Below are 22,447 nucleotides of genomic sequence, written 5' to 3' on the forward strand. Positions count from 1 at the left end.
AACCCTGGTCCCCTGCCCCGATTGGGGAGGGGGGCGGCCTGCAGGGGAGGGCAGTTGTGGGGACCAGGTTGGCCACCCAGCCCCCGCTCCCTAATGGGGTAGTGGGTGCGATCAGGGGCAGGTTGGCCAGGGGGGAGGGGTTGCGGTCCTATCGTGGTGGGGCAGGCTGTCAACTGTCTGCGTGGGAGGGCAGTTGGGGGGACCAGCCCTACAGAGGAGGGCAGTTTGGGAGGACCAGGCCTGCAGGGGAGGGTAGTTGGGTGGGGGAGGCTGCCCTCCCCTGTGTAATATGCTAATGATATGCTAAGGCCACTCAACCACTTGCTATAACATGCACTGACCACCAGGGGGCAGACAGTTGACTGGTCAACCACCTGGCTTCCCCTCAGGGAGGGCTGTTAGGAGGGAGCAGGCCTGCAGGGGAGGGCTGTTGGGAGGAGCATACCTGCAGGGAAGGGCAGTTGAGGGCAACCAGGCCAGCAGGGGAGGGCAGTTAGAGGCAATCGGACCAGCAGGGGAGCAGTGAGGCGTTGATCAGGCTGGCAGGGGAATGGTTAGGGGGGATCAGACTGGCAGGCAGAAGCGGTTAGGGGCAGTCAGTCAGTCAGGCAGGTGAGCAGTTGGGAGCCAGCAGTCCTAGATTGTGAGAGGGATCCCAGATTGGAGAGGGTGAAGGCTGGGCTGGGATCAGGCCTAAATGGGCTGTTGGACATCCCTCAAGGGGTCCCAGATTGGAGAGGATGAAGGCTGGGCTGAGGGACAACCCCCTCAGTGCACGAATTTCATGCACCGGGCCTCTAGTCTATATATATAAAAAACCAGCGACCTTAACGGTCATAACGACCGGTTGCTGTGATGCCCATTGTGGCCAGCGAACCGGCCGATCAGGGGGTAGGGCCAACTGGCCAACCTCGTGGCCCCTCACCCCTGCCAACCTGCCCCTGATTAGACTCTCCCACCCCGATCAAGAGCTGGCCACCGGCCAAACGCCCCCTCCCTTCCCCCCTGGCCAGCCCTGCCCCTGATCAGCCCGCCCACCACGATAGGCCCGCAGCCCCTCCCTCTAGCCGGCCTCCCCCTGATTGCACCCCCTACCCCAATAGGGGCCGGGGCTGGGTGACCAACCTCCTGCAGCACCCCCACTTCGGCCATCCCACCCCTGATCGCACCCCCCCCCACCCCATCAGGGGCAGGGTCGGCTGGCCAACCACTCATGGCCCCTCCCCCAGGCTGCTGGCCCCCCAATCGGTACCCCCTACCCTGTTCAGGGGTGGAGCTGGCCAGCCCACCACCCACAGCCCCTCCCCATGGCTGGCCCCACCCCCAACCTGCTCCCCAACCCCAATCAGGGGTGGGGCCCACTGGCCAATCGCCCTCGGCCCCGTTTTCCAGCAGGCCCGGCCCTGATCGGGCCCCGATGGGGGCGGGCTGGCCAGCCAACCTCCCGCCATCTCCTCCTCCCGACAGGCCCAGCCCTGATCTGCCCCATCCCTGATCTGCCCCAATTGGGGCCGGGCCGGCCGGACCCCACCTGTGCACAAATTCATGCACTGGGCCTCTAGTATCTATATTTTACCAAATGCTATAATGATACAATAGCTGGCTCTTCTGGTTAATGTATTTTGCAAATGGATAGGAAAGTCACAAAATGATATTTTAAAAGTAATTGAGATACTGGTAATTTTCGTGGTCTGAATTCTTCTCTGGTGGATTTGTGAACTTTTTTTCTGTGTTGTAATTATTAGCTAAGATTTATATAGTGTTCCTTATGTATCAGACACTATTCAAAGTACTTGCCATATGTGTTAATTCAGCCAATTCTGCAATAACCTCATGAGGGAGATGTTTTATTATCTCTATTTTACAGATGAGGAAACCAAGGTACAGTGAAGTTGAATGACTTGTGTGAGATCAGACAGTTATTAATTGACTGATTTTTTTCAGCATATGTTGCTTTATCTCATAATAATAATAATTTGCCTGGTATGGGTAGAATGTAGAATGTTTGTTTTACAATTTGATTTGGCTTATTTTGACTTCAAGTAACTGAAAAGTAGGTACTTGTAACTGGATTTTTTTCTGTTCAACATGGGTTGTTTTATTTTTTAGTTTTGTTCTTTAACTTTACATATGTGGACGTAGATTTCATAGAGTCTGTTTAGCTAATTTACTTTGTTTTAGCTACAAGATCTAAAATGTCTTTATAATCAAGAAAGATAATTTACGTTAATAATATTTGGCATAAATATTTTAAGTGCATTTTTTTGTACAGTATTATATTTCCTTGGAAATTAACCACTAATCTGGACATGCTATTCTATAAAATAACTTTATTGAGATATAATTCAAATATCAAAATTAATCCTTTGAAAATGTTCAATTCACCAGTTTATAGTACATTGACAGGTTGTACAACCATCACCACTATCTAGTTCCATAACTACTCCCTCCCCCACCAAAAAAAGGGGGAAACCACATATCCATTAACAGTTAACTCCCAACCCAGCCCTTAGCAACCAGTTCTCTGTTTTCTGTCTTCATAGGTTTGCCTGTGTTGGATATTTCATATAAATGGAATCATACAATATATGGCCTTTTGGTTTGGCTTCTTTCAATTTACATAATGTTTTTAAGATTTATTCATATTAATAGTAGCATTCTTGGTTATACCACATTTTGGTTAATCATTCATCAGTTGATGGACATTAGGTCGTTTCTACCTTTTGGTTAATATGAATTATTATATTAGAATACATAACATAATATGCTATAAACATTCATGTGTAAGTTTTTGTGTGATTCCTATTTTTTCATATTGCTTGGTTGAAAAATCAAAATGGATTTTTATGTTTAATATTTGTTTAATAGTTCTGAGGTGCAAGGTACGTGTCTGGGGCATGCATGCTAAGATAATGAAGAGTGTATAATTTTAGCTCTTCTTACCAAATACAGTGACCTAAATATGGAAGGATGTGTTGTTTTCTGTATTTGTTTTGTCTAGGTCTCAGGTAGTGAAATTTGAACAACTGATGAGATAACTATCATATTTAATCTCTTTAGGGTAATTCACTATACCAGAAATATATACCAGAAATGAGCATGTATAATGACTCCTAACTGGAAAAACTTACATTTTCAGTGAGATAGGTTATAAGCTATAACATTAATATAAATAGTTACAGTGCAGACATTGAACTGATGCTATAGAAAATTATTAATTGTATAGGAAAATTATTTATATTAAGTGGGGAGAGGGAGAGCATATTACAAAAAATATAATATTGAAACAAAGTCTAACATAGTATTTTTAACTTGAAATCTATTGATGCTCTACAAAAATTCTGTGTAAAAGAATATAATGTTTATCTGGGAGAAGAGCTATATTTTTCATTAGATTTTCAAAGGGATGTACATTCCAAAAAGATTGAGAACTAACATGTTATAGTAAAATGTATTGGTAGTTATCTCTGGGTTGTTGGGGTTACTGGAGATACTTATATTTTTCATTTTCTGCAGTAAATATGTATCACAGAGTTGATTTTGATTTTTAGTTGTTGCTCTGTGTGGGGTGTGCATTTAAAGGAAGAAGAGAGAAAAGACCTGAGCGAGTAAGGGGCTGTTTTGAGGAGTGGGAGTGGTGGTGGGGAACAAGGTAGGAAAACATTAAAAATATGAAGGCCAATCATGGAATTGTTGGTAACTTAGGAATTTCATGATTCATCCAACACTTCTAAGTATTTTGATATTCATTCTAAAAGTAGGATTTTACTCATGAGTCTTGTATTTCTTTTAATTGCTAAGATTTAAAGTATCTATTTTAGTGGAAAATTCCTCTAGCTATAATTTCACAATGCTGCCGGTCTTGTTCTCATGATAGTTTTAGAAGAACAGTGTTTATTCCCCTACATGACTCCTCCTACTCTTTCCACAGAAGATGTGAAAATTCCCAGAGGAGGAAAACTTTTGGTAGATTGTAGTATTTATCTTTAATGATACTCTTGTGTTCTTTTTCCTTTTCTGAACATTATAGTTAATATGTTTGTAGCTAAGGGCAGAGCCTGGGTGATTCTTTTTGGAATCCTATTATAGATTTGTGTTAACATTCCTGAGTAGAATGTTACAAACTTTTTGGAGTTAATGAAACAATTTTCTTTTCTGGGTATTTTGTACTGCACATATCAGACCTTCAAAATAGGTTAAAAACATTTCTGTTTCTAGAATAAACAAAGCTAAATTTGGCAGTAAGATCAAGTAACACAATTATTCACAACTCTGACAGTATTCCTTACAAACCTAATCTGAATGTGGATAAAGCACTGATTTTGTTTTCTAATAATAATTATTCCCTGTTTTTAATTTGTATAATGATATCATTTATGTATCAATAAGCCAAATATGAACTATTTTAAAATTTGTTAATAGGTTAAACTTTTTAAAATACTGTTTTAAGCTTGTACATCAATGCTATTAAGGGATATCCATATTTCTAGGTTTTCGTTTGCAGTTGTCAGCATTGTAGTTTCTATTTGAATAATCTTATGGTTGATGCATATAATTGGACTTTCTTTAAGTGAAAAGAAATCCTTTAAAATTATTCTAATGCTCTTATATACTATGATGTGGTTTCAGTGATACTTTACTCTCCTGATTTTCTTCCTATCATTTTGTTGGTATTTCCCAGTCTTATTTGTAGTTCTTCCTTTCCTGTACTTACTTGTTCTTTGTGTTTTGGTGTTAGCTCTCTACTTTAGACTTCATTTCTTAGAACTTAGTACATTTTATTTTCATTAGTCTTTTACAGTATTGTATTTAATAGCAACATAGCATACCATTGGATGTATATACCAACATTTATTATTAAACAGTCCACTTGTGTTACACGTGTAGATTTTTTCCAGTTTTTGATTAAAATACTTTAATATCTTTGTATCTAAATAATTGTACACAGTCTTTTTTTTTTTTAATATATTTTATTGGCTTTTTACAGAGAGGAAGGGAGAAGGATAGAGAGTTAGAAACATCGGTGAGAGAGAAACATTGATCAGCTGCCTCCTGCACACCTCCCACTGGGGATGTGCCCACAACCAAGGTACATGCCCTTGATCGGAATCGAACCCGGGACCTCTCAGTCCGCAGGCCGACGCTCTATCCACTGAGCCAAACCGGTTAGGGTTGTACACAGTCTTGATTATTTCTTTAGGATAAATTCAATATTGGCCCGTTTCATTGTTAGAAACAAGCAAAACAACTTTACTATCTTTTCTGTGTATTTTTTCCAGAAATCACCTCACTCTAATGACCTCAGTTACTATCTATAAATATGCTGATGGGTTCAGATCATTAGCTCTATCCCTGTATAACCAACAACTTTTAAATATCTACTTTTAGATATCACAGAGGCATCCCAAACTCAGCATGTTCAAAAGTAAACTTGTGAAACTTGATGGATTTTAGTAGTTGGCATAAACATCCATCCACTCTTGCTCAAGCCAGAAATCTGGGCATTCGTTATAACGCCCCCCCCCCCTTTTTTTTTAACTACTTCAGCTAAAACTAATCATTTATGGTGCCTTGTTCTCTCCTGTGTATCTCCAGTACCAGCATACCAATCTCTTACATAGATGATACAATAGCCTCTACACTGGCCTCCCTGCCTCCAGTTTGCTCATCTCCAGTGCATTTTGTTAAAATAATTGTCACTTTTCTTGCTTTAATGGCTTCCCATGACCTTCAGATGATGCCTGTGCTAGTCTTCAAGGAAAAGTGATGCGTAAGATAATGTATAAAACTTCTACTTATATTTATCATTTAATATAAAAAACATTAATACTTAATAGCTAGTACTGTGTATTACTCATTATCCTTGCTCTATATGTGAGATGGTCATTTGGTCCTGGAGGTATCCTGAGGGAAGTGTTTTGTTTGTTCACTTTCTGAATGTTGCACAGTACTGCAATTCGAATTTTAAATGGATTTATGAATTATCTAGTTTAACTAATACTTAGAAAATTGATAAGTCTGGGTGGAATTTAAGGAGAATATCAAATCACGTATATAAGGACAAAGATGATCACATGTTTGTTCAGCTGGCAAGATACACAGAATCAGATCTGTTTTTAAAAACAGCAAAAAATCTTTGTTTACTTTGGAATTTTTAGTGAAACTTTTAAAATATTTAAATTTTTATTGCGGGGCATCTCTTTCTGGTAGCATAACCATAAAATCAAATATGAAAATTGATCTTAGAACTAGCGCTTTGAATCTCTATGACAAAGTATTAAAATAAGATTCTAAAAAAGTGATGAAGCATTTTCAGTTATATTTTCATTAAAAATGTCATAGTCCGTATAGATAGGTGGAACAACAAATTGATGTTTCTCTCTCTCTCTCACAAATAAATAAAAAATTTTTCAATATTATGGTCAGTGCTTTGTGAAAACAAAAATTTTGTACCTTAAAAAATTAAAATACAAGCTTTAAATTCTTTTCATCCCTTATGTTCTGTTTTTGTGATACAAATAATATTTATTTTAATAATGTGATTATATTATAAATCACTGATTTATCTGTATGTAATGCATATATATTTTTATAATAATGAATACATAACATGTAATATATAGTTATACATAATATGGTTATATTGTAAATCATATTATTAGAATAGTACATAAATGAACATACATACCAACATGGGTATGTAGTGAATAAGATTTGGAGACCATAAGTTTAAATTCTTATAAAATGACTTTCAGGTTTTCCACTTTTTCAGTGTCATATCACTTCTCTTAAATAGGCCACATGCTCTTTGTTTCTAGACATTTGCACATTCTTAGTCCTCTTATGAGTTTTAGACTTTCTGTAGCATAACTACCATTCAAAGTGTGGTCCTTGAACTATTGGTCATTACCAGTCCATAGCTAGATAAGAACTTGAAGTAAATATTTAGAAGCTTGAATTGCATTTTGATATTGTCATCATATGCAACTGCATTATCAGTGGACTCTCTTTTGAACTGGATATTGTCTAGCCCAAGTCAATGGTGCATGCACAATTTTTTCAATTTAATTTTTAGAGCAGTTTAAGGTTCATAGTAAAATTGAGGGGAAGGTATAAAAATTTTCCACATACCCTTTACCCCACCCCCCCCACACACAAATGCATAGCCTCCCCCATTATCAACATTCCCCAACAGAAAGGCACCTATGTTGCAGTTGAACTTACATTGACACATCATCACCCAAAGTCCATGGTTTACAATACGGTTCACTCTTGATGTTGTACATTGGGTTTGGACAAATGTATAAATAACATGTATCCCCTATTATAGTGTCACACAAAGTAGTTTCATTGTCTTAAAAATTTTCTGTGCTCCACCTATTTATCTCCCCCCCCTGCCCCCCCATTACCTTTCCCCCAACCCCTGGCAACTACTTACTGTTTTCACTCTCTCCGTATAGTTTTGCTTTTTCTACCACGTCATGTAGTTGAAGTCTATTCTCTCTTTTTCTTACTTAGTCCATGTCGGGACCTGTTGGTTTTATTAATCTTTTCAAAGAAAGAGCTTTTGGTTTTATTGATTTTTATATATTGGTTTCCTGTTTATAATTTAACTAGAGGCCCGGTGCACGGAATTGGTGCAAGGGGGGGGCGGGGTTCCCTCAGCCCGGCCTGCACCTTCTCGCAATCCGGGACCCCTTGGGGAATGTCCAACTGATGGTTTAGGCCTGATCCCACAGGGAACCCTGCAGGATCAGGCCTAAACTGGCTGTCAGACATCCCTCTCAAAATCTGGGACTGCTGGCTCCTAATCCCTCTGCCTGCCTGCCTGATTGCCCCTAACCGCTGGCCTGCCTGCCTGATTGCCCCTAACCACCTCTGCCTCGGCCCCCGCTGCTGTGGCTTCGTCTGGAAGGTCATTTGGCTGTCTGATCTAATTAGCATATTACGCTTTTATTATTATAGATTGATTTCTACTCTAATTATTATTTCATTTTTCTGCTTACTTTGGATTTAAATTTCTCTTCCTTTTCTAGTGTCCAAAGGTAGAAAATTACTTAGAATATTGATTTTAGACCTTTCTTCTTTTCTAATATATGCATTCTGTGCTATAAACTTCCCTCTAAGCATCTCACTGCTTTTACTACATCCCACAAATTTCAAGTTGTGGGTTCATTTTCATTTAATTAAAAATATTTTTAAAATTTCTCTTGAGATTTCGTCTTTGATCCACATGTAATTTAGAAGTGTGTTGTTTAATCTCCACATATTTTAAGATTTTCCAATTATCTTTGCTACTGATTTCTAGTTTAATACTACTGTGGCCTTAGAGCCACATACAATCAGACATTTTATGATTTCTATTTTAAATTTGTGAAGATGTGTTTTATGGCCCAGAATATGGTCTGTCTTGGTGAATGTTCCATGTGAGCTTGAGCAGTATGTGTAGCCTCCTGTACATGTGTTATTTTTATATTAGTCATTTGTAAACCAAAATGTTTAAGAATTGAAGAAAATGTGAAAATTTATTTACTTTAAAAATCTTTTCAATTTCTGCATTTGTTAGTATTATCTAAATCCAGGGAGTAAAAGTTTTATTTTTTATTTTTATTCTAATTTATTTAAGATAAAACAAGCTTTAATAGACTTTTTTTAAAAAAATAAGAAAAGATACCCCTTTCTGAATATGACAGTAATAGTAAAATAAACCAAGTGATGATGATGGAAGTACTATAATTTCAAAGAGATACAGAACAACAGAGTCTATACTCGTTTTGTTGGCAAGCATTGTCCTTCCTATACTGAATTCAGTGTTTAGCCTTAATGGATATGGAAGTGCTAAAATGACAGTGAATTATTTGCAGTGATGTACTGTCTACTAAAACAATAAAACCATCAAAATTTAAGTGGCACTTATAATAGGTATGACATAAATATATGCACAACCACAAATGCATTATTTGAACGAATATTATAGTTAAGAAGCTGACAGCCAGTCTTCAGAATTTCATATGTAATCATTAGTGCTTTGTGAATTTCTTTTAAAGTCTCACTTCAGGTTATACACAAATGACAAGACAAAGATACTTGCTTAGAGATGTTGAGTGAATCTGCAGCAAAGAAGGTAGTTTGTGTAATACTTTCCAGCAACATATAGCTTGATAAATTTAGGACCATTTAAGTGATACTGAAAACAAATTCTTCAACAAATAAGATAGCAAAGGAATTTTTGTTATAATTTAATGAACACATTGACTTTTGCTAACATGACAGTGATATGAAGAATTTATTTTTTTACTTCCTTGATGACAAACACAACATGCTCTGAAGTATATAAAACTTTGAAGGGTTAACAAATCAACTGGTTTGAAGTTTGGCTTTCTTTTGTAGAAGTATGTTCTGATTATATAGAGAAAGTGACAGGGAAAACATGCTGGAACTTGTGCCAGGATGTAAATTAATGTCCTGCTTGTTTCTTTCAGAAAGTCTTGCTATCTCAGCTGAACTAAACAGTATACTTGTTATATCAACTAAATTAACAGTGGTTCACTAAAAGTGTGAATTACTTAAACACTAATGCATTAAATTTGAGATTAAAAAAAAGTAAGTGATAATTTAGAAGCTGCACCAATCAACTGTTAATCATATGCTGAAGTAAAAAATAATGTTCAAAGGAAAATTTTCAGACAAAAGTATTTGAACTTTTGGATGAACGCATTGTTTTTTCAAGCTAAGAAATCAGTTTGGTTCCCAGCTTTTAATATATGTGAATTAGACTTATTTCTCTAATAGTTCTTATTTAGTAATCTTAGTCTTCCATGTAAGGGAGACATAAAATGTTTTCAATGTTATATAAGACCAAAGAACAAATATGAATGGAAATGTTGGGGGAGAGTTCTACAAATTATGATGAGTGGAAATGTTGGGGGAAAGTTCTACAAATTATGATGAGTTCCACAATATTTTAACAGTTATCAGTAAAGTTAGTGATTTTATTATTGCACATTTGCATAACGTTCTATCAAAAAAACCTATGCATAAGAAATTAATAGATCAGGAATCCATTTTTTTATCAAAAGCTATTTTATATTTAACTATAAATGATTGGAGCTGATTACTAATGAAGGACTGAAGACATTTTGAAAAGTGTCATTTTCTGCATTTGTGGTAAAAGTTGAAAATGAATATCCTGAGCTTGCTGAAATTGTTTTAAAATCTCTTTTATTCCTATCAGCATACATCTGTGAAACTAGTTTTTCTGTTATGAGTGCTATTTAAACAAAACATGCATGTAGTTTAGATATACCTTATCCCTTGTGAGCAGCATAATCATCAGTCCAACCTAGTATAGGTAAGTTAACAAGTATGGTCACCAGCCTCCAGGAGAGCCCCGGAAGCCCTACCTCCTGGTATTCACACCTTGTGTTACCCACTTCCACATTGCAACATAGTTGATGTGCCAGGATGTCATTTCTGAGATTTGGGCAGAACAGATACGCAGTGTCTGTCTTGGTTGCTATGTCACTTTCTCTCTGGAAGACAGCTGCCATATGGTGAACAGCCCAGTGGAGAGGCTTACATACAGAGGAACTGAGGCTTCTGGTCAGCAGTCAGTGAGACACTGAGGCCTTTTGCAGTCAGACATGTGAATGAGCTTAGAGGCAAATTCTCCAGTCCAGTCAAGCCTTCAGGTGACTTAGTAGTGTGATAGCCTATGATTGCCTATATGCATACTTCCAATGAAAAATATGCAATTTTATGTAATTTTTTCCTTTTTTCTATTTATTCTAATTATATTATTAAAATACAATTTTGTGGGTCAGAATCTAATAAAATATTTGGACTTGTATGGCCTCTTTTATTTTTCCAATAGTTCATTTTTATTTGATCTTTCATGAAAGTACTAGAGGCCCGGTGCACAAAATTCATGCACGGGGGAAAAGGGGGGGGTCCCCTCAGCCCAGCCTACACCCTCTCCAATCTGGGACATCCCTCTCACAATCCTGGACTGCAGGCTCCTAACTGCTCACCTGCCTGCCGGCCTGTTTGCCCCTCACTGCCCCCCCTGCTGGCCTGATCACCCCTAACTGTCTCTGCCTGCCAGCCTGATAGCCCCCAACTGCCCCTCTCCCCCACTGGCCAGGTCGCCCCTAACTGCCCCCCGCTGCCAGCCTGGTCACTCCTAACTGCCCCCCCCCCCTGCCGGCCTGGTTGCCCCTCACTGCCTGCCCTGCCAGCCTGGTTGCCCCCAACTGCCCCCCGCTGCCAGCCTGGTCACCCATCACTGCCTCCCTGCCAGCCTGGTTGCCCCCAACTGCCCCCCGCTGCCAGCCTGGTCACCCATCACTGCCCCTCTGCCAGCCTGGTTGCCCCTAACTGCCCCTGCTGACATGGTCATCCCTAACTGCCCCCCCCCACCGGCCTGGTTGCCCCTCACTGCCCCCACTGCCGGCCTGGTCGCCCCCAACTGCCCCCCCTGCCAGCCTGGTCGCCCCCAACTGCCCCTGCTGGCATGGTCATCCCTAACTGCCCCCCCCGCCGGCCTGGTCGCCCCTCACTGGCCGCCCCCCTTGCCGGCCTGGTCACCCCATGCAGCCTGCTGTTCAGTCATTTGGTCGTCCCTCACTAACCCCCCTGACAGCCTGGTCACCCCACTCAGCCTGCTGTTCAGTCATTTGGTTGTCCTTTACTAATCCCCCTGCTGGCCTGGTCGTCCCACGCAGCCTGCTGTTCAGTTGTTTGGTCGTCCCTCACTAACCCCCCTGACAGCCTGGTCACCCCACGCAGCCTGCTGTTCAGTCATTTGGTTGTCCTTTACTAATCCCCCTGATGGCCTGGTCGCCCCACACAGCCTGTGTTCTGTTGTCCGTCCAGTTGTTTCAGTCGTGACGGCCCCTCACTTTTTATATATTAGGATTGGTCCATGATGGATTGGAATTTTTTTAAAAAATGAAAGTGATTCTCTATCACAGATAGTCTGCATTAATTCTCTGTCATAGTACCCTAAATTACCTTATTGTGATGATGGTCTTGCTTTGTTATAGTTAGCTATAATCTCTGTTAAGCTGAAGGGCAGGGTCTGTGTTTTCTGTTACAGTATCCAGAACAGTGTCTTTACCAGCTATCCAGTAGATATTGGTCAAAAGAATTAATTAGTGTTTTTCATTGTGTTGGAATAATGATTAACTTCTATAGTTATGAATAAGTTGATTACTATAACCAGGTGTCCTTAGGGAATGGTAATTGTTTATGGTGAACAGAAAATATTTTTCAGCATTCTTCTTGCTGGGTATATTAGATGTTTTTTGAATATATATATATATTTTATTTTTTTTATTTTCATAGCACAACCACTGCCTCTGAAGAAGATATCTCAAGATATCCCCGAACAGATAGAAGTGGGTTCGGCAGACATAATAGGGATGCAAATGCTTCAGGTAATTTGGTCTCAAGTAACACATTGGAGAAGAAAATTGAAGATCTTGAAAAGGTATGAGTTACAAATTATTTAAGGTTGATAGAATTAATATACTATTTGGATTTTCTTTTTACTTGCATAGCAGCTGAGAGAGAAAATAAATTGAAATTTATAAATTGAAAAATAAAATAAATAAATTGAAATTTAGCACTGAGCGACAGTGCTAAAAAAAGGGAAAAGAATAAGTGCACCGATAGAAGATATCATTAGTGTTCATTGGTAATTTCCATATATAGTCAACTAGCAGCTTTGAATCACTGTCTTACGTATATTGTCTAGATGCACATTGGCTAGGTTTACTTTCTGATTTCCTTAATGTTTTCCTGTATCCGGTTCTGTTGATGTTACAACTTTTAGAAGCAGAGCCAATTCTTGTATTCCTTAATATTTAATGGCTACTCCCATCCTGCCAAGTGCTATCTTTAATGTATTGAAAATTGTCCTTGCCTTTGAAATGGTTACAAGTTTTCCTGGCAGAATGCACTACTGTGTGTTTATTTTATTATCTGTAAAGATTGTCATTTGTAGACTTCCTTCTGAGTTCTGAGTTAGAGCCCAGAGCCATATTTCGTGTTTTAAAAAATTTTTTTTATTAAATTTATTGGGGTAACATTTGTTAATAAACACAAAGCAATATACAGATGATGTTTGAAACAATTTTAAGAATAAACCTATTTAGTAGTATCTTTGAGAACAATGCAAATGGATATTGGTATAAATTATCAGGTTCTATAGAGTCAACCTCTAAAATTGATAATGGTACTGTATTACTTTCTGATTATTGAAAATGTTTTGTTTTGCTGAATTGAAATTATTACCTGTGATATAAAGATTATTTTTAGTAGAGATTTAATTTGTAAAGTTGTTTCTTTTATAACATTATCATTATTTTTAGTTGACATCTGAGCTTTCAAACTAGTTTCTATAAGTCTAAAGTTAAAACTTTAAGGAATATGTATTTCAGTAGGTTTCAAGGGGATTCTTCAGAAAGGTTTTGAAAGTTCCACAAGGGTTTGGATTGCCTTGTTAGTGGCTGGCAGCAGTTGATTAAAGAGGTCAGCCGGCTGCTTTCGCTGAGGATTAGTAGGAAAGAAACAAGTTCTGGGTGAGACCTTTTCTTTTTTTTCTTTTTTTTTTAATATATTTTATTGATTTTTTACAGAGAGGAAGGAAGAGGGATAGATAGTCAGAAACATCGATGAGAGAGAAACATCGACCAGCTGCCTCCTGCACACCTCCCACTGGGGATGTGCCCGCAACCAAGGTACATGCCCTTGACCGGAATCGAACCTGGGACCTTTTAGTCCGCAGGCTGACGCTCTATCCACCGAGCCAAACCGGTTTTGGCTGGGTGAGACCTTTTCAGTTCTGCTTCTCTTTTGCCCCCAAGGTGGCTGACCTAGCCCAAGTCCCTGGTTTCTCTAAATAAGATTTCTTTGGAAAAGGTGTTACATCATTTAAAAAGAAGCTTAAAAACCAGTAATCTATTTCAGTTTCTTCATTTTATCCATTGTCAGTTAACTAGCAGAGTTGGAAGTAAAACTGAGGGCCATTTTTTTTCTGTTTAGACTTTTCCATACAGCTTTTCCTTTTCTTTTAAAATAATTTTTTTTTCAGTTACAATTAACATACAGTTGACATATATTAGTTTCGGGTGCATAACAAAGTAAATTTTTTAAACTATATTTTTAATAAATTTGAATTTCTTCAAACAGATATTATCTGTCAAAATATTTTATTACTAATGGTGGTGATAAGCTAAAGAGGGAACTTTGAGTATTAGTATTTGTTAAAGACTTGTGTAAACATAGATTTAATCAGAAACGTATCTTACATCTATGTTCCTCTCATTCTCTGGTTCTTTTCTGGGATGGATTTTTCCTTCCCTCATCAAGTGGCAAGAAAATTCAGTGGAAATTTTCATATTTGGCAGATGTATGATACTTAAAATTATAAACCACCAATTACTTTCCAATTAATGAACTTCGTAATTATATTTACTAGGAAATATTAAGAGAAAGGCAAGAAAACTTAAGACTTGTGAGACTGATGCAAGATAAAGAGGAAATGATCGGAAAACTCAAAGAAGAAATTGACTTGTTAAATAGAGTGAGTATTTACATATTTCAGATTCATCATTTCCTTTTTTTCTGGAAATTGTATGAAAATATATAAATATGAAGAAATTATTTAATTTCATTATTTGGTTGATTCGTTAATGCCATTAATTTGTGGTAAGAATGATCATTTCCTTCTGTAAATTGATTTCCTCTGTTTAATTATCAATTGTATTTACTTAATATTATTCTGTTGGAGATGGACTGATGAATGGATTTGCTTTGTGTTTTGTTCATCTGGAGGTGAGAGGCAGCTTGGTCACCACTATACATAAAAGGCACAAAGTTTCCTCAATGAAGAACTACAGTTACTACTTTCTTGCCATAGGAAATTCCAATGTCTTTGTATTTTCTCTACTTCTTTTTCTTCAAGTGTATGTATGCATTCTCAACTTTAGGTTAATAAGCCTTATCTGAAGATCTCTCTTACGAATATTTGTAGCTCTTTCTTTTTTTTTTCCATTTAGCCCTTGAATTTACTTCCTGCTTAAGAAGCAGGTCTTAATGCTAGACCATACTTAGGTAATGGTGATGAGAAGAGAGTCCATAGTTTTGCTTTTAGAAGACTTTAGATAGGATAGAGGAAGGAAATGTTTACCTTGCAAGCAGGTCAAACTCGCACCGCATGCCTCATTTATTTGAAGGAGGCATATGGCCCACAGGCCGCGAGTTTGACATGCTTGCTAGGGGAAAAATAACATATTTCTAATCCAGTCTTAACTCTAACTATGAAAGAAGAGAAAATACAGTCTTCATTATGTGCAACATAACAGAGCTGTAAGGCATTAACTACGGGTTGTAGATGATGATGCTGAAACTCAGAGTTTAACTTGCTCAAGGTCATATGTAGTAATCACATAGTAATCAACTGAGCCAGCATTTCAGGTATTCGAGAATCCTACTTCTAAACAAGTTCTTTAATTTTTATAGGCTATCTTCCATCTTGGTTCAGAACACAGGCATTATCTATTGGTTATGGACTATGATTTAATGAAATCTGCAAATATTTTTGGTGTTTATGATGTATTAGCACTGTTCATTAAAGAGAATGATAAAACACCTGCACTTTCAGAGCTTATAATTCTAAATCTTATGTAAGTCTCAGTTGTAGTAATTTTAGGAATCATGTATTTTTATTGTTGTTTTAAACACATCAGTTTTTCAACATCACTCATGTAGTTTGTGAGTAAATGCAAATTCTGTTTTTGTACATTTTAAAATATTTTATTGATTTTTTTTAAGAGAGGAAGGGAGGGAGACAGAGAGAGAGGTAGAAACATTGATATGAGAGAGAAACATCAATCAGTTGCCTCCTGCACCCAACCCGAACTGGGGATTGAACCTGCAACCTGGGTATGTGCCCTGACTGGGAATCAGACCTTCTGCCTTTTAGTGAACGGGATGTACAACCAACTGAGCCACCCCGGCCAAGGATGTTCTTGTACATTTTTAAATCATGGACCTAATTATCCAAAGACAGTATACTAAATTTATTAGAATGCTGTTCTCCAATAGCACATGAGATGATTGCTCCAAGTTTTAGTATTTTGAATTGCAAGGATAAATCTATAAATGTCTGCTTTCCAACCATCAGTAAATAGTATGCCTTGAAATAATGTTTCTTCTAACTGAAACTTAGAGCAGATGGCCTTTGTATTTACCAAATGGTTGTATATAAGGCACTAGAATTACAATAGGGAACTTAGAGCTAGAATCACATAACTTTAAAGCCAAAGGGTGATTACCTAGTTTAGTGGTATTTTTTTTAAGTTCTAAGACCTTTCACTCAAACAAAATATCATAGAGAAGCCTAATACACACATTGAGCCAGATCAACTCTGTCTGCCCCAGATCTCCTTTTCTGTTTGCCTCAGTTCTTATCAGCTCCTCAGGTTCTCACCCCACAACATACACTTATAAAAGGTCACACGAAGTGTTAGGAGTATATCCAGATCTTGTACCTGGATCTTTTTGATGCCTAATTTGACACAAGGTTACAATCTGAGCCTCTGAACCTCATATTGCCCCAATATGTATTCTTTTTGTGGAATGGAGGATTTTTTTAAAATAAAAAATTAAGTGTTTTGTAATGGTTAAAAATTGGAAGATTTACAATTAAATCTTCTGGCTTCTGGCTTCTCTTGAAAAACTGAAAGATCTGGCAAGAGTTGGCTCATATTATCAATGAGAAGGAGTTGAGTAGTGTATGCTTCCTTTAGGTGGGACTGTTCTATCTAAAGTTGTTTTCAGAACTTGCCCTCATTTCCAGATTAATTGCTTGTATGAATTACCTCTGAGTGTGTATTTTTTGAAGTGTTTTTATTTAGAATATTTTTAAAAACTCACATACTGTTTTCCTTTTTGTTTCCTTAAGGACCTAGATGATATAGAAGATGAAAATGAACAACTAAAGCAGGAGAATAAAACTCTGTTAAAAGTCGTTGGGCAACTGACAAGGTAGAAGATTCAGGCTCAGTGTGGAAAATATTTTAAAACTACTGATTGAATGTTACGGTTAATATGAGGACAATATTCCTGTGCTGCAATACACTAAGTATGTATATTTATTTCTGGAAAACAGTGGATGTTTGTTTTGAAAACATTTCTTTTTCATTGTTAGTTTAAAAAAGTATCTACTTTTTATTTCATGAATAAGTAACATCTTTCGGTCATTAAAATTATAGATTATGCCTCTTTGGTTTTGTGTGGTATTCAAATAATATATAGTTTAAAGTCACAACCATTTGAACATATTTTATCTATGGTAGTGCATTTTCTCCCTAAAGGAATATACATAGCCTTTGTTTACATGAATTCAAATTCTTCTGGGGAGTTACCTGCAAATGCCTTATTACTGTGGTGTGCAACCTTTTATGTGTAAGTGATTTACTCATAAAGGTCTTTCTCTGCTGTCTTTGTTCTTTCAACTTAATCTAAGCAATTTAGAGTATATAGAGTCGCACTATTTTGTATAACAGTCATCTTTAAAAAAGGAAAGCTATTATAAAAAGTCACTTAAATATCACGTACTAACTAGTTGGTTAAATACAAAATTTAAGAGAATACTTGAATTGTGCTATCGTAAATTAAAATGTACTATTTTGTATTTGAATATTGAAAAAATTTAAAATCACGTTAACTTCTGAAGAACATAATGTTTGTAATTTTAATATAAAATTTCTTATGTAGGTACTACCTTTTTTAGTTTATAAGTGAACATGGGGTATTTAAAAAGTTGTTTATTCATCAAGCCTTGATAGAGTGTACGATTTTAGTGTATAAGAAAAAATTTCATATCTTTAATTATCATATACATTAAAATAAAAACCAAGATATTTATCCACACTAAAAACATTTATAGTACCTTACAAAAGAGTACATAAACAAAACTAGCATGGAAATACTTTTGCTTTATTTCTAACTTGGAGAATAACATTGACACAGTTGTTACCATACGAGAGAATTATTGCCTTACCTCAAATTTAAAGGATTTTCTTTCTACTATTAGCTTTTTAAAAAAATAATTATTTTAAAGAATACAATTTTTTCTATTAATTATCATTAGTATTTAGAGTTATTTTATATTACATTTTCATGTTGAGTAAGGAAATCCCCTCCTTTAAAATAACATTAATATTAAGAAGTGATAGTAGAATCTCAAACATGAGTATATGGATGCCCATTTATCTAATTAATATACATAAGTGACTTGAACATAATAAAATGTGTTTTAGGTACCCCACTGACTCGTTTTCCTTCACTTGCTTAGCCCCTTCATTATTCACTATTAGAAAAATAGGAAGGGTAAGACAGTTGGAAAAATTGTAAATGATAAAAATCAGATGTGGAATTCTAAAACTCTTTGCAGTGGCCTAGATTGCACCCCTAGCCCATACCTCTTCCCACTTGAGAAGTTTCAACCTTGGCTGATCATCAGAATCACTTGGGTTGCTTAAAAAAGAATTTCCCGGCTGCAGTTTCTAGATAGGTTTAGATTGAGACCCTTTTAAAGGTCACCATCTGATGATTCTGATCATAACGTAAGTTTGGGAACAGCTGCTGTTGCCTCTTTCCTTCTGTACCTTCCACTGGAGACTCCGGAGTTAATATAATTTTAGCTACCAGCATTGTTTCCCCTTTTAGTTTATTTAATAACCTGGTCTCTGGGGAAGTTCTCATATGTCCAAATATATTAACCAACAATTTCAATGTTAAATTACCAAACTTGATACAGTACAGAATTACTGCCCTAAAGAGCATCCTTTTCAGAGAATATTGCCCAGCGTGGGACAGTGATCCACGACTCTGGATTCCAGTAATTACAGGCTGTTGTTGTTCCTTGTGATTAAGCCCCTATCCCAGTGGTCGGCAAACTCATTAGTCAACAGAGCGGGAAACGCGGCTCGCGAGCCGCAGTTTGCCGACCACTGCACTATCCACATGTCAGATGGTCTGTCAGGCTCAGTTACTGCCTTTAGCTTGAGGTACTCATCTCCCTTTACTTACCCTTAGGTATGTGGCAGAAATATCGGTATTATCTAATTTCCCATCCACATTTTGGACATTGTGAAAATGCTGTCAGTATTTAGCCTTAAAATATGTTAAGTGTACTGTTTTTTCAGTAAAAGAAGTATTTGTAATTTATTTAATCCATATGTAAGTAAAGGAATATTCCATTTCCCTTTTTAAAATTATACCAGTTATTAATACTTGTAAAGACTGAGCAATTTTAATTTTTTTCCTTTTCTCAGTTTATTTGGAACATTTCTGAAGATGACTTTTTACATAATGGTACTTAGTGCAAATGCATCACCTGAGATCTTAGGCAAGCCTTTCACATGCAGTTCTTCCTATATATATATATATATATATATATATATATATATATATATATATATGTGTGTGTGTGTGTGTGTGTGTGTGTGTGTGTGTGTGTGTGTGTGTGTGTGTGTGTATCATACAGATTTTTACACTGAATATTAAAAAATAAAGTAGGATCTGCTACAATATCCCTTTAAAACTTATAAAAATATTGAGATTTTGAAAAAGTAGCTTAAATACATGTGCTCCATCTTAGAAAACTTGGCTATTGTCAATAAAGTGCTAGTATTTGTGAAATTATTAGTCCCATTCAGAAGAAATATTTCTTATATTTCCTGGGAATTTGTGGCATAATAAAGCATATCCAAAGTTATAATGTGTTTATGATATTATTTTCCAAACAGTATGATTATTAACTTTAAAATGAATACAACTGGCCTCCCTGATTTTTGACATGTATTAACTTGGGAATTAATAAAATAATCTGTTTCATTATTAATATTATTGCACTATTGTTACCTTTAGAGGAAAAGGAAGATTTTATGTTAGGATGTGTGTTTCTAAGGGAATTTACTGAACATACTAGATTAGCACTGTCACACTTGGTCATGTGGTTTAAAACATAGAAACTTAAGTATCAGGGGCAGATCCATGAAGCAATGTATTCTTTTTTAAAATAACTTTTTAATTGTGGTAGAAGCAATGTATTCCTAAGGTCAAAAACCTACCTCGATTACATGTGTTTTATGTTTTCTGGATTAATCTGGATTTTTGTAATTAGAAATTAAGATGCAAGATTTTGCATCCACTAATACTTTGTTGAATATAATAGAAATAAATGTATTAGACATATCAATATGTTCAACACCATAAGGCGAAATAGGAAAGGCCTTACATTTGATAATTGATCTGATGTCCTAGATAATACTCACATGTACAGGGATCGTCATCTGTCATCTTTGTATTTTTATGATCTTGAGTCTGTGCCTAGTAAGTTCCATGCAGTGTTGTCACTTACATGCTTTTGTTAATCCATTACAATATTCAGACATATATTTTTATCTTGTAATATAAAAACCAAATACACCAGGTTTTCATTTGGGGGAGTATGTTAAACGAGAAAGAACTAGCATTCACGAATCTGAACTTAAAAATAACATGTTAGAGTCAGGGCTAAACATTCTGTTATTATATCTGAACCACTCCTAATATGTAACAGTAAGCTTCTTTTGTATTGGAATTATGCTCACTAAATAAAGGATATCCCATGGACTAGGATTGTAATTTATATTACTTAGAACTTAGTAATACTTTTTCTTTTGTCCTTCCATTGAACTGAAAGCATAATATTAATTAAACAGTGAACATTTTGTTCATCAGGTGCCTCAATAAAAGGTACTTCCCCCTGTGCAAGTAAGTTTGTCAGTGATGTATAGAAATTGGTTGTTTTATTCTCAGTAGAAAGACTTGAACCATTACCCAAGAAAACCTAGGCCCGTAGTTTTTTTATTTTACTTAGCTAGAATCTCTTATCATGTTCAAGTCGTATCCTCATCCCCAAAATAATCACGTGTCAGTATATAAGAAGACTATGGATGACAAGAGAGTTACATTAAATTTTCATACCCATTCTTTCAGCAAGTATTTATTAGTCAACTGGGTATACAGTTACAGATATTACAGAAGTTATAGAAGAATGGACATGGGCCAGCCCTTCCATTTAGCAATGTACAGTCTATGTAGTGTGAGTCAGGAGCACAAAGTGCAATTTTAAGTAGCATTAACCAGTCTAATCTGAATAGTTCATTCAAAAGTACTTTTTGTATTTATTATTCAGCCATTGTCTTTCAGGTCTTGTTAATAGGTACCATTTAATGTGCTGCAACATTTACTGAATGTTGGAGTGAAAACCTATTGGGAAGTATTGCACCATATTTCTTTTAGATAATTATGTATTATGAAGAGAAAATTTTAAAGGAATTTATAGCGGCACTGAAGTAAAAAGACTTCAACGTATGTCAGATACCCCAAACTGTTGATGTATTCAAACATGATTTTAAGTTAGTTTTTCTGTATATATTATTGATTACTGGTTTGTTTTAGGTATTTAAGTCTAACAAACAGTTGGCATATGGGCAGTCACTTTGGTAATAATAGAATGTTAGTGATGATCACTTGATGGACATTTATTACATGCCTGTTTTGTTTTTGTTTCCCCCTCTGGATACCTAACGTGTGTATATTACTTTTTTGGTGAACTTTTCTCTTGAAAGATTTGGCAGTTATTCAGGGCTTTTTATTATTACGTGTTTTTTTTTCTAAGTTTAAATATTAGCTGGCTACTGCTACCAGCAAATACCATATGAAAGCTAAAATTTACTGTTGAAAAAAACAGCTAATTTAGATAATCAAATATTTTTAGAAAAACATCTGGATACTTTATTGGCCCACATTAGTATTGTGTAGACACCTTTCACAATTCCTATTGCATAGGTTTTCTTTGTGGAGTAGTCAGCTTGATTCACTTTAATATGCTTTGCATGTAAAATAATAAATACTCAATAAAAAAGCAAATTTTCACTTATTTTTAACTCTGGTTATTTCCTTACTGTACTGTCAGTAAAATCCTGACCATGAATTTTACTTTTGAAAGTAAATGCTAATATTCTAATTAACGTATGTGCCTCTTACTGAAACAGTATGCAGTACATTAGAATTATGTTGTAGAAGGTAAAATGTTCTAAAAACAAAAATATAGCTTGGATAAGATTTGACTACATTAATGGTGAGGCTCCTTGAATAAGTGAGGACGTGTACACATGTTTAAGCTGACTGAACATTTTAATTATCTTTGTATTTTAAAACTACATGAGTAATTTCTTAATTCAAATAAGAACTGTTATCAACTACATCTGATGGTGTTCAAAGAATCTCAGGTCCTTCATAGTTTGAAAAAGATAAGTAGAGGTCTAAGAATGTAAAAATCCAGTCTGTGTTTTTTCACTAAATGGTTTTCATAACTTTTTGCTAG

At 36.3% G+C, this 22,447-nt stretch overlaps 1 protein-coding gene across 1 annotated transcript in view; it reads left to right on the forward strand.

Moving 5' to 3' along the window:
* The window catches only part of PAWR (pro-apoptotic WT1 regulator), a 115,309-nt gene extending 96,979 nt beyond the window's left edge, over positions 1-18,330 (forward strand). The window contains exons 5-7 of the mRNA XM_080660283.1: positions 12,346-12,490; positions 14,483-14,587; positions 16,970-18,330. Of these exons, the coding sequence (XP_080516409.1) occupies positions 12,346-12,490; positions 14,483-14,587; positions 16,970-17,056 (337 nt within the window). The 3' untranslated portion in view covers positions 17,057-18,330. The remainder of the gene's footprint in view (positions 1-12,345; positions 12,491-14,482; positions 14,588-16,969) is intronic.
* Positions 18,331-22,447: the final 4,117 nt, after the last annotated feature.

This window comes from Plecotus auritus (assembly GCF_963455305.1).
Source record: "Plecotus auritus genome assembly, chromosome: 3".
NCBI lineage: Eukaryota > Metazoa > Chordata > Mammalia > Chiroptera > Vespertilionidae > Plecotus > Plecotus auritus.